Raw genomic sequence first — 16,492 nt, forward strand, 5'->3', positions numbered from 1 at the left:
CTCCTTCATTAGTACTTTCCAAACTCCTGACCCCTACCACCTAGAAGAACAAGGGCAGCAGGCGCTGTGGAACACCACCACCCCCTGCAAGTTCGCTTCCAAATTATACACGGTCACTGTTGCTACGTCAAAATCCTAGAACCCCCCACCCCTCCCCAACAGCACTGGGGGTGTACCTACACCACGTGGACTGCAGAAGTTTAAGGCTGCAGCTCACCACCACCTCCTCAAGGTGGGCAATTAGGGATGGAAAATAAAGGCTGCCCTTGCCAGCAACGCTCACATCCCAAGAAAGAATAAAAAATTAATTCAGATTTTAAACTCCCCTGGTTTTTAATTGTGCTATAATCTTCATTGACAACTTGTAAATAATATACTCAGTAACCTCATATGAACAACCCTGTTGCAATATCTATGTACATTATATACTAGATATAACCATTACTCAGTACCATTTTCTAAAATTCATACCTTTGGGCTTTCAATAATTCTTACAGGTTTCTTTTGAAAAAAAACTCCTAGTCTTTGTTTCACCATCAACTTAGTTTTCAAAATAAGAGTAGTTTGCTACTCAAATGACGATGTTTCTCTAAAATACCTTCAGAGTATTTTAAATTATTCACAAAAGGTCTATAATTCTAGCCAGATGGTTCCTGTAGAAAGAATATTGTAAAATAGATTGCCTTCTCACTTGTTAAAGCACATCATGCTGTCCTCAGACAGATAAATGAGGAAATGACCACCACCCACGTTGTAGAAGTGAGCAGAAAGGCAAGGCACTATGCTTAATGGGAAATTTAGCCAAGTTAGGAATAATAGGAGCAGTTTGCTGAGCTTTGCTAGTATGACTTAATTGTTAAGAAACAGCCATAGCAGAATGCAGCTTATCTAACCAGAAACATCAGTCACAAGGTATCAGCAGAACCAAGACAGATGTAGGGAGTGAGACCAGAATGTTCGTTACTGACTTTTCTGCTTTTGCTAATTTATCTTGCTTGTCTGCTTTCTTTTATCTTGCTTGTGCAAAGCAATATAACAAGTATGTATTGAGAATGGAGTGTATTGTTAATCTCAGTAACAGATGTACTGCATGTCACGACGTGGGTGAAGTGGAATTGTACCGCAATGATTGGTTAAACAAGGAGGTGTAGTATGAATCTTAATGTATAAACAGTAGTATGTGTATCCCAAACGGTCACTTACTCTGGTGGACCCAACAGACTCCGGTGAAGTCAGTGCTGCTGTGTCAGAATAAGTCCGCCGGCTAATGCGCAAATAAAGTAATTGATTTTATCTACACATCCGACTCGGTATATTTACTGAACCAGACTGAGGGCAAAAAGAACTCAGATTTACAACGTGAATTATGACACCAGGCAGGCTACTGAAGTTTAATCAAGGGGTACAGTGACTGGGCGGGAAAGTGAAGCTGAATCCCAAGATCAGACATAATCATTTTGAATGGCAGAGCAGGTTTAATGGGCCATATGGTCTACTCCTGCTCCTATTTCTTGTGTTCATGCATGGGGCCAATCCCCAATAACACACAGCTTGTAGTGTCTCACACAAAGACATGTAGACCACAAGGACACCCAGCACTCAATTTTTACCTTTGCAAAATGCAGACATCTACATTCACAATACAATCACTTACAAACCTGCATATCCCACACCTATTCGATGAAATTACCATATCTGAATCCATCTCCCAAGTCTTGGCTTTGGTAATGTGATGGTTTCATAGCAACATCTAGCAACAGCTGTTGTCCTGCTTCGAAAGGCCACTTAAAAAGTGACAATTCCTCTTAAATACAAAACTCTCAACTTTACTTTCTGCAATTTTGAGAATTAGAATGTACATCAGCAAGTGCGTCTCTCAAATTAATTTTAAATGGTGGAGAATTAACTTTATTAAAAACTTAGTTATAAAAGAGATCAAGTGGAAGAATTTGGGACTTAATCATTTTGTACATTTAAAATAAAATATCAATATTCAAAGAAAGTTGAACATGGAAAACGTTGGGAAAAAAGGAACACTTGTCACACAGCCAGTTCATGGCCCATTGCTCAGACCCATTAATACATCATTCAAAGGTAGAGTCAAATCTAGTTTTCCACTCTACCATAACCAGCCAATAACTGCATTACCAATTATTGTCCTGAACCAGCCAATGATAGATTAAGCTCTAGGCAAGGGTAGAATCGATACATTTTACAAAATCATCACAAAGGAGTTCCTAGGAGTACTAAAAATGGCCATTTGCTCAAAAAGATATTAATCTGCCAACTGGGTGAACCTTTAGACATGCCCATGGTTCATGGAACAATTAACACTTAACCCTTTCACATCTTCAGCAAGTGCTATAGAGACAATGATTACAGATATCACCCCATAAAAGGGTACAAGGAATGTAGTAGATATCTTGAAGGGAGTAAGATGGAGGCTGGCTTTAAAAGAATTTTTTATACTAGTTCTAATGAATTTGATCGGCCTATGCAAATATATCATGATGTCATTATTTGTATGAGAATCTCCTAAAAATTATCAGTTAAAAAGTATTTCAGATCTCAATTACTATTACTAGTTTTCAGCGATAACTAATATTGCATTAAAGGTTCAGTTCTGAAGAAGGGTCACTGACCTGAAACTTTAACTCTACTTCTCTCTCCACAGATGCTGCCAGACCTGCTGATTATTTCCAGCATTTCTTGTTTTTATTTCTAAAGATATTTGTTAGTTTCTCTTTAAAATTAGTTAATAAAACCAACAAATAATTTCAGAGCATGTTGGGCCCCCCATTTTACTTTTATTTTTAGTTTTTTTTTTCTTTTTTGTCTTTATTTTATTTTAGTTTGTTCAGTTTGTTTCTACTGTACCTACCCACTGTGTTTTTTTTTCATGTTTGTGCTTGTGGCTGTTCAGTTTTCAGTCCATTAACACCCTATCTGCACTAATGCTTTGTCTTTCAGCACACATTTAAAATATTGTTTGCAATTGCTCCATGACCTTCTGGTCAGCTATTGTGACCTTGTCCTATCAATACCTTCTCGTTTGTTATCTCTTGCCCCACCCCTGCTTTACTTGCTTAAAATCCTTTACATTTCTTATATCTGCCAGTTCTGATGAATGGTCACGGACCTAAAACGTTAACTCTGATTAGATTAGAGATACAGCACTGAAACAGGCCCTTCGGCCCACCAAGTCTGTGCCGACCATCAACCACCCATTTATACTAATCCTATATTCCTACCACATCCCCACCTGTCCCTATATTTCCCTACCACCTACCTATACTAGTGACAATTTATAATGGCCAATTTACCTACTAACCTGCAAGTCTTTTGGCTTGTGGGAGGAAACCCACGCAGACACAGGGAGAACTTGCAAACTCCACACAGGCAGTACTCTGCTTCTCTCTCCATAGATGCTGCCAGACCTGTTGAGTATTTCCAGTGTTTCTTGTTTTTATGGCAAATAATTCTGCTGTGACTCTTTCTTCATCTGCTACTCTGGGGGAAAATACATATTCTCTACTTTCATTTGCAAGTTGGTAGTTTCGTGCTTTTTTTAGTTCACATAAACATCCAAGTTAAATAACCTGCCTATGTCCACTTTTGCAATGGTTCTCATCATCTTATGGAACCAAATTATATCCCCACTCAAAAACCCTCAGTGTCTATGTCTCTATAACTTTAAAGTCCCAATCTATCTATAGTGCAGGCCTCCCAAAATTTGCAAATGTGGAATGAACGGGTTGTGACCATTATTGAATACCCTTGAATGCTATTCCGTTGACATTTAGAATCTCTGAATTAAAGAATCAACTGGCTGGTGACCACTTGACAATTCTTTTGATTTTTTTAAAAAAGTCTGCTTGCATTTAAATCCTTTTGTGTTTCCTTTAGACTTTAACAGTTCCAACAAGCAAACTTTTGAGAGGTTAAGGATGAAGGCCTTTTCCCAGTGGATTAGGAATGTCGAGGTCTGACTGTTGGAGATCCCATGTCTACCGGTTGGGTGACAAGAGCAACAACTACTAACTTGGTTCTCCACATAATTTGTCAATTTATATCACTTCCTACCATTTATAATCAGAATGCAGAAAATAAATGCTAACTTCTTGTCTGAAGGAATCCACCAGCTGGGAAGCACTGATGGGTTTCAATTGGGTTGAGGTGCCTGTATTGTTCTCACCTCTCCTGTAAGTTGCGGTGCTCCTCATTGACTGAGTTCAGCTCGATCCGCAGCCGATCCCGCTCGTTGGCCGCCCTGTCCAGCGCCTTCCTGGTGTCGGCCAGCTTGGTCTCATAGCGGGAGCGGGTGATGCGGAATTCGGCGCTGTCCTCTTGCGAGTCGGCCAGTTGCTGCAGCAGCGTTTGCTTCTCGTTCTCCAGCGAGAGGTTCCGCTCGATGCAGGCGGCGAGCCGGTCATTGAGCTGCTGCAGATCCTCCTTCTCCTGGAGCCGGCTTATGCTGCCCGGGCTCTGCATCGCCCCGGAGCCCGGCCGGCGGTGCGGAGTAGAGGATCTCAGAAACATTTCCTTCACAGTTTGAGATCAGTTCTGCCACCCAACCTATAGTCCAACTGCATTAAATAGCTCAATAAAACACCGCTGTTCGTCACGGTATCGAAGAATAAAATCAGAAGTTGCACTTCGACCTAAGGCCATGTTTGTTTGTGGGAGGAAGGATAGGTTTATATTGTGTCACATAATTTTACTAAAGGATCTTCGATTCACCATTAGAATGTTTCCATAGCTGCACCGTTTTAAAGTGTTATTTCTAACATGTTAAATGTGTTTGAAACATAGTCAAGGATAATCCACGTGGTTTAAAGCCATCATTATTTAAAACAGCCAACATTGGACAGATTTTGAGTGTGCCTATTTTTGACGGACGAGTAATGGGGAGTGTCATAAACAGGGAAGCTCCACAATGCCTTGCCATCTGAGGAGGGAGCCCAGCTTCTGCATGTCTTTTCTTCTAAAACACTTTGGGTTGCCACAGTGTCATCTAACAAAGGCTCCCCCTGCTAGCGGGGTGCAGGGCTTCGGGTTTAACATCTCATTTGAAAGACTGCATCTTTGACACTGCAGCACTTCCTCAGTACTGCACTGGAGTATGAGCCTTGATTTTTGTGCCACAACCTTCTGACTCAACAGTAAGTGTGCTACCAACTGAGACACAGCTGACATTCTAAGGTTCCAAATGACTGATTTTCTTCAGTTCTTAATTGTGTCTTATGCACTTGCACTCCACAAATGGAAAGCTGAAACTGTTTCATACCAGTGCTAAACGTGAAACACAAATCAAGTGTGAAAGCTTAAACTTCCTGAAGTGAAGCAGAGAATTCCCTCTCTCAGGGAGTCTCACTCTGCTTCATTTCAGTGTTAGTCAGGCTCTGACACCAGTTTCTGGCTACATTTATAACTGCAATGTTGGTACAAAATGGAATCGCTTTAAACTGTTGTCGAAATGCATCCTTAGTCTCAGCTCCCGGTAACTGTGGGAATCTCTCACTGATCAGAAATCATAGCTTTTGAAGTTTCCCCATAGTTCACCATTCCTGTCTTAATGATTAAAAAATGTGATCTTCTGCTCAAGTATTTTTAATTGTTATGAATTCCACTAGCACAGTGTTTTGTGCATGCATTTGAATACGTGTGTATGAAACTCTGGCACCTTCTACTTCACATCAATTGAGTTGATGGGCTGAATGGCTTTTCCCAATCCATGTTCATTTACTTTTTTTTATTCGTTCATGGGATGTGGGCATTTATTGCCCATCCCTAATGGTCCTTGAGAAGGTGGTGGTGAGCCGCCTTCTTGAACCACTGCAGTCCTTGGGCTGTAGGTACACCCACAGTGTTGTTTGGAAGGGAGTTCCAGGATTTTGACCCAGCAACAGTGAGGGAATGGTGATATAATTCCAAGTCAGGATGGTGTGTGGCTTGGGGGAGAACTTGCAGGTGGTGGTGTTCCCATGCATCTGCTGCCCTTGTCCTTCTAGGTGGTAGAGGTCGCAGGTTTGGAAGGTGCTGTCGAAGGAGACTTGGTGAGATGCTGCAGTGCACCTTGTAGATGGTATACACTGCTGCCACTGTGCGTCAGTGGTGAAGGGAGTGAATGGTGAAGGTGGTGCATGGGCCTGCTTTATCCTGGATGATGTTGAGCTTCTTGAGTGCTGTTGGAGCTGCACCCATCCAAGCAAGTGGAGAGTATATCATCACACTTGTGCCTTGTAGATGGTGGACAGGCACTGGGGAGTCAGGAGGTGAGTTACTTGCCATAGAATTCCCAGCCTCTGACCTGCTCTTGTAGCCACAGTATTTATGTGGCTGGTCCAGTTTAGTTTCAGGTCAATGGTAACCCCAGGATGTTGATAGTGGGGGATTCAGTGATGGTAATGCCATGGAACATCAAGGGGAGATGGTTAAATTCTCTCTTATTTGAGATGGTCATTGCCTGGCACATTTGTGGCATGAATGTTAATTGCCACTTATCAGCCCAAGCCTGGATGTTGTCCAGGTCTTGTTGCATCTGGACACAGGCAGCTTCAGTATCTGAGGCTTCGTGAATGGTACTGAACATTGTGCAGTCATCGGTGAACATCCCCACTTCTGACCTTATGATGGGGGGAAGGTCATTGATGAAGCAGCTGAAGACGGTTGGGCCTAGGACACTACCTGCAGAACTCCTGCATTGATATCCTGGCACTAAGATGATTTTTAAGATGTCACATGAGTTATACTTTAAAAGCAATATAGAAATATATAGAGATAAAACTGATAATGATGCAGTATGTGAAGGTAGTTGGTATGATTTGACAGATACTATGGAGTTTAGTTTTGATTCTTTCTGTGGTACATTCCGTGTCTAGTCCTATTATACATCACTTGTTTTGCAATTTCATAGCACATAATGGAAGTCTATTGGGAATTTGAAATGGCAGTTCTTTCACCAGACATTTCCGTGCAGTGCTAATGTTTGTCAGCTGTGAAATTACTAAAATTCTCTATATTGTGAAGCACAGCAGTCTGTAATCTGTTATATATATATATATATATATATATATATATATATATATAAGTTATAATATGGAACGTGCACATTACAAAGTAATCTGTCAAGGGGCTGATCACAAACCTGGAGAGCAAAGTTTGTGTAGTCTATATTGTGACAAAAATGAAGCAATTTTGTATTAGACTTAGAATGTTGTTGGTTTCTTTAATTCCGTCAAGTTGTGTAAGGAAAAAAACAACTTCACTCACAACAAAGATGCTTTGGTTTAGTTTGGTTACAATAGTTGCAGTAATTCATCATTTTATTTTATCCAAATGTCTCAGGGAGGGACCAAGCCATTTTCTCCAAAGATGTACATATTGTGAGATTGGTGCAAATTATGCTTCATTGCTTTAACAGTCACTTAAAGTTGTTTGATCCTGGTACTCTTCTGGAAAATATTACTCAGCCTGACTGGATCAAATCAAGACATCTGCCTTTGGAGAATGGTATCAGGCCAGATAGCTTCTGTAGATGAGGATAAAATAAAAAGAACTGGCACATAAAAATACCTCGTTTAGCACAGCAGTTACAACTTTCAGCTATTTTCTAGTTACTCAAAGAGTTAAGTTTAATAACAATGGTAAGACTTTAGTGTGTACTCATTCTTTTTCTGTTTGATAAATTTGTTTGAAGTTTAAAGCTCATATTACAATCTGTAAGGCACCAAATATTTGAGGAGAGATTTTTTGAAGCAAATCCCTCCCCCAGAACACCAGTTGACCCACACCGTCTACCCACCTTTTGAATGTCTTCTAACAATGAGAAGGTGGGGGGACATCTGGAACCCTCTTCCACCAAAAGCTGTTGATGCTAGGTCAATTGAAAATTTCAAAGCAGAGATTGATTGATTTTTGTGATACAAGGGTATTAAGGGATATGGAGACAAGGTATGTAAATGGAGTTCCGATACAGATCAGTGATGATCTAATCAAATGATGGATCTGGCTCAAGGGGCTGAATGGCATACTCCTACTCCTATATTCCTTCCTATGTACCTAACACTACGACCTCGCTTGTCTTCCTCCTACATAACTATGAATATGAAGATGAACAGCAAGCCAAGCAAATGAAAACTCTACTTTATATCATGCACATTGTCTATTTTACAACTTTTTCTCCTCTTCATCCATGTGCAATCACTTTCTGCCTGGTAATGAGGGCCATTGACCTATTGTAGACCTCGTACAAAGTTTTCGCCCTGTTGAAAGAGTGTGGGAGCTGTGAGTGTTATATCCTGGTGTTGGCTGGGGTAGCACCTGTTTGGGACCAATAAAGGCACTGGGTCAGAAGCTGGCAGGGGAGCAGGTGTTCTGTCATCCAGAGAAAGGACAGCATGAGTCTCTGCCACAGATCCAATGCCACTGTCATGGGGCTGCATTTCTACATTGCATCTGCTTTTTGTGAGAATAGAGCAAATGAGTGTTGTGATGCTCTATCTATGCTCTCCTTGGATTGACAGATGGGGAGATGCTGGATCCCAGAGCCACGATGGCAGCCATGCAAGCACCTGATGAAGCTGTCAGAGTTGTGACCCGATACTCGTTTGTTGTGGGCCCCACTGCAGTACTCAGAGTGAACTACTCATTCCATGATTGACTGGATAGTGTCCATGTGGTGCTGTGTAATCACACACAAGCTCGAGCTGGATTCCTCCGTGCTCTGTGCCATTGCACGCAAGATTTCTGGCAGGCTGCCTATTGCAGTTAGAAGGTGCTGGTGTATAGGGATCATTATATTGAAGTGATTTATGACTTTAACCCCTTATATGGGCTAAACCAAATCAAGACTACATCCCTATGTATCTCCTTTCATTAAGTTCAAGCCAGACAAACTCTTATAGACACTTATTTGGGGTTCATAGAATTGAACAAGCTTTCCCTCAAAGAATGAAAACTAAGAGAGAATATTACCATCTTTCAGATAGCCTATTTTTAATAATTGTGGCTAAGTCATAAATATCCCAGATATTAAAAGGTCTGGGAATCTCTCTTCAATACATATCTCTCCACTTAAAGAGACATAGAGAGGGGTTCTTGTAGTTATATACAGAATGCTACATGAGATGATTTATTAACTTTTATGTAGTTATTAAAGAATTTAATATGCAATACACTTCTAAGTGGATAAATATATCACAATATCAGATATTATTAAATGATGTAACACATAATCTTATTTCTAAAATAGAATCCAAAAGTTTAACCCTGCTAATGTTACAGCAAAATATCTTAAAATATCCATCAAAATTTAAAGTAAACTTTTGCCTTAAATCCCCCGAGTAAACAATGGGGTGAGTAGATATGGGCGGCACAGTGGCGCAGTGGTTAGCACCACAGCCTCACAGCTCCAGCGACCCGGGTTCAATTCTGGGTACTGCCTGTGTGGAGTTTGCAAGTTCTCCCTGTGTCTGCGTGGGTTTTCGCTGGGTGCTCCAGTTTCCTCCCACCACCAAAAGACTTACAGTTGATAGGTAAATTGGCCATTATAAATTGCCCCGAGTAGAGGTAGGTGGGAGGGAAATATAGGGACAGGTGGGGATGTTGTAGGAATATGGGATTATGGGATTAGTGTAGGATTAGTATAAATGGGTGGTTGATGGTCGGCACAGACTCGGTGGGCCGAAGGGCCTGTTTCAGTGCTGCATCTCTAAATAAATAAAATAAAATAAAAGTATTGTTTGAGGAATTCAACACTTCTATTTTTTTTGTTTCAGAACCTCTCATGTTTATACTGTTTCTAAGGTATCATATGATCTCTTAGCATATAGGTGTTACCTTTTTGTGTGTGTTTATCTTGCTTTCAAGATCCATATTGTAGTATCATTAACTGACTCTCCACTTAATGTTTTACTGGAAATCCCCTGTCTGGTCAAAATGTTTGTAATTGTAATTGAGATTGTTATGACCGACTGCTCCTGTCAAAGCCCCAATCAAAATATACGATTCTGATTGTGGTAGGACCAACGCAATGTTAATTCAATCCCATTGGTCCACGGATCGGCTATCATATCATTTAAAAACTTTCCAAATTGAAGAAAGACCCACCAAATTGTGTCATCTATTAACCCCCGAAATCAACAAATTAATTCTTTAATTAGAAGAACTAAACACTATGAAGATATATACAACATTTACAATATGGAAAAAATAGAGTCCTTGCAAATTAAAAATCCAATGTTGCTCGACGTCCCCACAGGATGTTGCTCCAAGTCCTTGCGGCCGTCCGACGGGGAAAAAGTTCTTCCACGGAGAACAGTCCGTAGGCTAACTTCAGCAGCAGGTGATGCTTCCTTCTTCGGCAATGAATTTCAACATTTCACAACTTGCGAACACTTTCGATAGAATTAATCTGACTTTAGAGTTTTTGAGGGATAAAAGATTGTCACAGTCTAACTGCCCTTTCTTCAATTTAAATTACCAGAGATCTCTGTTTTAGAATTTTGAGAGATAATAATTAGACAGACTAAATACCTATTACTTCAGTTTAAATGGTAGAGAGCTCTTTTTCAGCTGTGCTCATCACAGCTGTCTGTGTCTTTTGTCTGTGTGTTCAAACTGTCTTACCAACTGCCAGTTCAAACTGAATTGTAACAAATGTATTGCATCAGGTTCACTCCCAGTGGCTATCTCTATGGTAACTAGAATGCACCCTTTGAATCGCAGTCTCCAAATGGCTGTTTCTAAGGCAACGAAAATGCACCTTCCTATAACCCCTAAGGCTTGCCGGCTCTTAAAGCAATTACTGATCCTTTGCAAGCCTTAAAGGCAAACCGCATATTCCAAAAAAAAGTACAGGATCATGACAAGATACAGTCATCTTTTTGAACATTTCGCGTCCTCAGATCACGGACGCTTCGCATAGTTTTAGTCTGAACTTTGTGATAGAATTAAAAGATATATTTTGGAGAATTTAGATGATCCATGTAAAACTGCGAACTATGATTGTTGTCAATGTAGTCTTTTGTATTATTGGACTGTTTTACATAATGGGTAATGACACTTTATTGAATGTTTATATTTTATTCATTATTTAAACATGCTATTTTAGTTGTTTGCCTTTTTACGTGTCAAGATGGGCGGTATGATGGAATATAGGTATAATAGGCTTAATTAGGTAGACTTTAGATAAAGTTAATATATTATACCTTTTAGAATTAAAGATTGAATAAATGGTCAGTTTTCAAGACACACTGACATTCCCCTTTAAAAGCGGGAAATCTGATCAGGATCACATGGCAATAGCTTGAAACTAATGAAAGGAAAGCTCTGCAGGTTCTGTAATAGTCACACGATTCTCCCCACCAGGTTTTTCACTCTACGCTGGTATAGGCAGTAAGGATGAAAATGTACTCTGAAGACAACAGTAAACATTGTCAGCTGCATTGATCAACGATTGACTTAAATATTGAAATTTCTGTAAAGCCTTTTCTTCAGTCCAATATTGGGTTAGTCACGGTGGGTGGGGCAAGACTGGTAAATTGGTCAGGTGCCCTCTTTATAATTATACGGCGTGCCAGTGTTAGTCCCGCTGTTCATTGGCAACTTGCCTAATCGGAGCCTTCAGTTTATGGCATTCCTGCCACTATTTAAAAGCAGCCTGCCCCTCTTAAAGCTGAGGTACACTTGGGCTTAAGTAGTAGTGTGTGTCAGCTCCAGAAGTATCACCCCACAGACCTGGCTCTAATGTAGGATGATTTTTAATAACCTGAGCAGGGTTAATAAGGTAACTCCTAACTCCAATCTCATATCACTCTGTGCTTAAATCCTGTAATATCTGAAGTTCTTGCACTCACCACTCTTCCCTCATCCAAGTACCAGCATTCACTGCCATTCACTGAATCACTCTTCACTATCTCTGTCTACTCCTAATGTCACACTCTGCTCCTTTTACTCTCTTGACTATTACTGCCCATCGCACCACAGCCACCCGACTGGTTTTCCAGACTACACTCAGACAATGTTGTTCTAACTATCTCTTTTCCAATTTCCACAACATAGGGTAAAATATCATAGTATTTTATGTAATCTTTTCCCTTTATCACCCCTATATTTTCTACTTCATATAATTGCATCCCTAACTTATCTCTCGGAATTACAGGTATTCCCAATACTACTCCAATACTCATAGATCTTGTACTTGCACACTCTTGACCTTTCCATACCTTAACAAGTGTTCTGAGTTGGCACCTGGTAATTTTATCATTTGTCTGACTAGTTAAGTCCTCCAACTTATTGATCCAAACTGGTACCTGTCCCACATCAATTTGCCTCAAATTTTCCTTTGTTTGTTCTAACATTCATGAACCAAATGTACTACAAACACTTTCATTATTTGAAATGTCATGGACTTCCTTTACCTTTTCTATTATATCATTAATAGTATGAGCATGACCTTCCAGCAATCTCACCAGTCCTGTCACTGTTTTCATCAGATCCTGTCCTACTTTAGCTACACCACTCTGTGCCTTTTGTTCCTTTTCCAAAATATCCTTTACTATCTGGCTGAGAGTTCTAACCTTCTGGTCCACGCTTTCCAAATCTATAGTATTGACAATTGAAGTTCCCGTATTAAAGACCATAGCTGCGTCATTCACTAAACTACGTTTATGACTCTTTCCCTTTATTATTCCCTCATCACTGAATTATTGTCTCAGCAATTGTTGCAGTAGTAATACCTTGTACAACTCTCAGGTCTTCTCAGGGCACCAGTCAGGTAGCTGGATATCTGAGATATTCAATATTATCAGTACCAACTCATGCTGTATATTATCATATACAATTTTATTAGTTTTTATTATCACAAGTCCATTTTCTGGTCCTGCAGTCAAGGCAGGGCAAGGTAGACCAGTCACTTGTGGCTGCTGGGTCGTAACCCTACTCGCTAGTAATTTGGATGTGGGGTTAACCGTGGTGGTTGGAGCTTGTAGCCCATTTATGCTCACGACGTGGAGTAGGAACTGTCCGTTTTTATTTTTTCCAACACATTGGAGCCAATAGACCCTATCACTGTGTGGCTTCACACACAGTGATTGGTTCTTACAGTGTTTATCATCACACTGCCATACAGGGAACTCGGGGGTGGGGGGGGGAGGGGTCTGGTGGGTTCCTATTGGGCATTCGACACATACCCACTGTCCAATAGTAACGTTTACAAGAAAGACCCACCACAATTTGTCCCTGAGTCTGGGACTTCCATTCTCCTGTACATGTAATCCACACCCTGTCTGCCTAATCCCGTCCTCCACTGCAGAGGAACGATCAACAAAATATTTTGATTGCTGGTTTGATTGCTGGCTCCTTCCCTTGTACACCCCGCAATGATTTTGACACAAAAGCTCCCTGGAGGGCCTTTGCTTTCAAAACCTGACACTCATGGGGTTCGCCCTGGTAGATTAAATTGTCCGCCAGGGACATAGCAGTTCTTATTTAAGAGATCATATAAAGGGACTGGCTTTAAGGTGAATCCATCAGTAAGGTTCCTGCGATACCCAACAAGGCCCAAAAATGATCTTAGAGCCTTACTATCTTGTGGTAGGGGGAGTTTGAGGATTGTCTGTACTCACATCTGTTCTATCTCATGCTTTCCCTGTGTTATTACTATTCCCAAATAGGAAACCTTTTCCTTCATTATCTGTGCCTTTTTCAGCTTAACTTTCACTCTGACCTTCTGCAGGAAGGTGGAATATCGATGGACTATTATGAAATCCCTGGGAGAGAAACGTCCAGATGTACTGTTGTCCCCGGAACATAAACGCAAATTTATATTGACACTCTTGTGCCAGCGGTATGGACCAGAACCCATTGCTAATGTCCAACACAGTAAACCACTTAGACTGTTTCATTTTTTACTTTCTAAAACTTTGATTGTCCTCTTAAATATCAGATAAATTTCCCTTTGAGTGCTTTAAATAACCACTCATATCAATAAACAAAATTTAATTGATTCTAATTTCTTATGCCCAGACTTGGTAGTATTATTTTTTACGTTAAAGACAGAAGTGCTTGCAACTATCTCTCCTTCTCAAGCACTTTGTCCCCTTGATAAAAATGTTGTGACATTTGATGTCTGCAATTAAGTTCTTAAATTTTTAAAGCTGCTGGATCTCTTGCTGTGGCATCAGTTCTCATGTGGCCTTGGAACCTGCCCTCACCTGCTTCAAAAGAACACAAAGAATCCATTGTAGCTCTGCCCCTGAGCCCAGTGGGTTAATTTGTCCAATTATATCTGTCAATTTAGAAATTTAAGATTTAATAATGTCCAATATATATAAATTTTACTCTCAGCGATGCAAAAATTGTGTGGTGGATTAAATGGAAAAACAATAGCTGCAGCGGGGTTAATTTCGTTGTCTCCAAGGGGGCGGAGCAAAACATTCTCAGCTGTGTCGCTTTATGTAACTTTTTTTCTGATTGAAAAGAACTACACTCCATTTTAAACTTTTTTAAAAATCCTTTTGGTATCCTTAGGGTTTGAAAACAACAAAATCATTAGTAACATTATCAATGTCAAAGGAAAGCATCTCCATCAGGACAGACAGCATTTTAGATTAAACTCCAATTGTTTCCAAACTTTTAGCATCTTTTGTAAGATATTTCTAATCCAAGGATTTTTTTTAATATAACAAGGATGATTTCAAATTCCAATTTACTGCAATAAATATTTAAAAATCAAAACTGCCAATGTCATATGAATGAATCTTATGTCCGGAACTGAAGTCTCCTCCAAACCTTGACATAATAGACTTGAAAGTTCATTTTGGCCACAAATGAAATTTCCAGTTTTCCAACTTAACAGGTCAGTTAACCTTAATAGTATAAACTTAACTCAGACTTATTCACTTATAATACTTATTAACTACACACAGCAGAGAATAGCACGTGCTTTTTTTTTAATAGATCGTAAATTACATCAATTTTCTTGTTCTTTCTTCAGGCGCCTTTTCAAATGACTGTAATAAAACCAAAAACTAAAGAAAAAGTTATTTAACATTCTTAAAACAAAAGATTTAACACCAGCTTCTTAAACAAACTTTAAACAGACAGAATCATTCCTATATCTCCTTTGTTTATCCTTCTCTCCCTTAAACCAATATCCAATTCCTGTCATTTGCTACTTAAAACAGATCATAAACTGGAACTCCAATTAAAGCAGTGTTGTAAACTTCAAATTGGATTTCTGCCAAACATCTTCAGACCTTCAAGGTTGAAGCTTATCTGTAACAAAATTGTTCCTTGTCTTTTCACAGTTGCAAAACCAACTTTAAAATAAAAATAAAACTTCAACATAAATATAATTCAATTTTATATTGCGTTACTGGGTGCACAATCTTAAATTGAAATGAATACACTCAACAATCACTTTTCACTTTCATTCAATTCCAAACAACTTAGAAAATTGATTCCTGTAATGGGCTAGGAATTCAAAATACCAAAATCTCTGTCAAATTCCCTGTCACAATGTCAAGGAACACACAGGTTCAACGAATTCACAACCAAAACATGATTCAAGATTGCCACAAAATATATACTTGTAAAAATAGAAAAAGTAACTCATTCTTTCAACATCAAGGCCAGACGACAAAGAGTTAACGACTGACAGTTCTACAGAACAGAGGCTGCAAATTGCAAGGACGTTCATTTCATACATGGAAGCACCCAACATTCACACATTTGAATCAAAAGACACAGTAACTTGTTTTTACTCACTTGAAATTTCATTAAAACTAGTCTTTTTATGTCACTCTGCCATAAACTTTGTCATGGAGCCCTCTGCCTTATCTGCTAAGTTGGCCGATTAAAATCGTCATTGTCATCATCCTCCCTATCTGCAAAAGTGAATATTATGCCCCTCTGTGCTGAGAGTTGAGACTGTAGTTTACTTGTCCCCTCCTGACATTTGGTACGATCTGCTGACTGGTACACCCGCTCCTTCTGTAAGCGGTGCAGAACCGTCATTGCGGTCTGTAAGTCAGACCATTTCTGTTCCGCTCCTGTGAGCTGTTCCTCTGCCTTGTCCACATCCCTCTCAGCCTGACCGCGACTGTACTCAGCCTTTTCGGCCTGAGACTGGAATTGGATTAAATGCACTACCTGTGCTGAACTGACTGACTCTGCCTTCAGGGCCCGATCATGCCACTCAGCAGTGCCTTTCACTAACTTAGGTGCCCTTTTGGCTTGGTGGGTACGCGCATCCTCCCAATGCTGTACCCCAATGGATCCCTGGCCTGTGTACTGTTTAACTGCAAACTCTATCCACGAGGGCCACTTGCCCTTCAAATATTTCTGGAGTTCCAACTCCCACTCTGGCCTGGCCAGGGCCACAATTACTCAAAGGTTCACCAATCCGATCCGTCAGAATCGTAACTTTGTTTATAATTTAGTTCAAACTCAGCGAGGCTATTCAAAATAACTTGAAATAGCACTACAA

At 40.0% G+C, this 16,492-nt stretch overlaps 1 protein-coding gene across 1 annotated transcript in view; it reads right to left on the reverse strand.

Annotated features, from left to right (window-relative positions):
* The window catches only part of LOC137352309 (lamin-B3-like), a 58,957-nt gene extending 54,397 nt beyond the window's left edge, over positions 1-4,560 (reverse strand). Inside the window, exon 1 of the mRNA XM_068017595.1 lies at positions 4,196-4,560. Coding sequence (XP_067873696.1) covers positions 4,196-4,539 — 344 coding nt within the window. The 5' untranslated portion in view covers positions 4,540-4,560. The remainder of the gene's footprint in view (positions 1-4,195) is intronic.
* Between the last annotated feature and the right edge of the window lie 11,932 nt (positions 4,561-16,492).

This window comes from Heterodontus francisci, chromosome 38 (assembly GCF_036365525.1).
Source record: "Heterodontus francisci isolate sHetFra1 chromosome 38, sHetFra1.hap1, whole genome shotgun sequence".
In the NCBI taxonomy this organism is placed as follows: Eukaryota; Metazoa; Chordata; class Chondrichthyes; order Heterodontiformes; family Heterodontidae; genus Heterodontus; species Heterodontus francisci.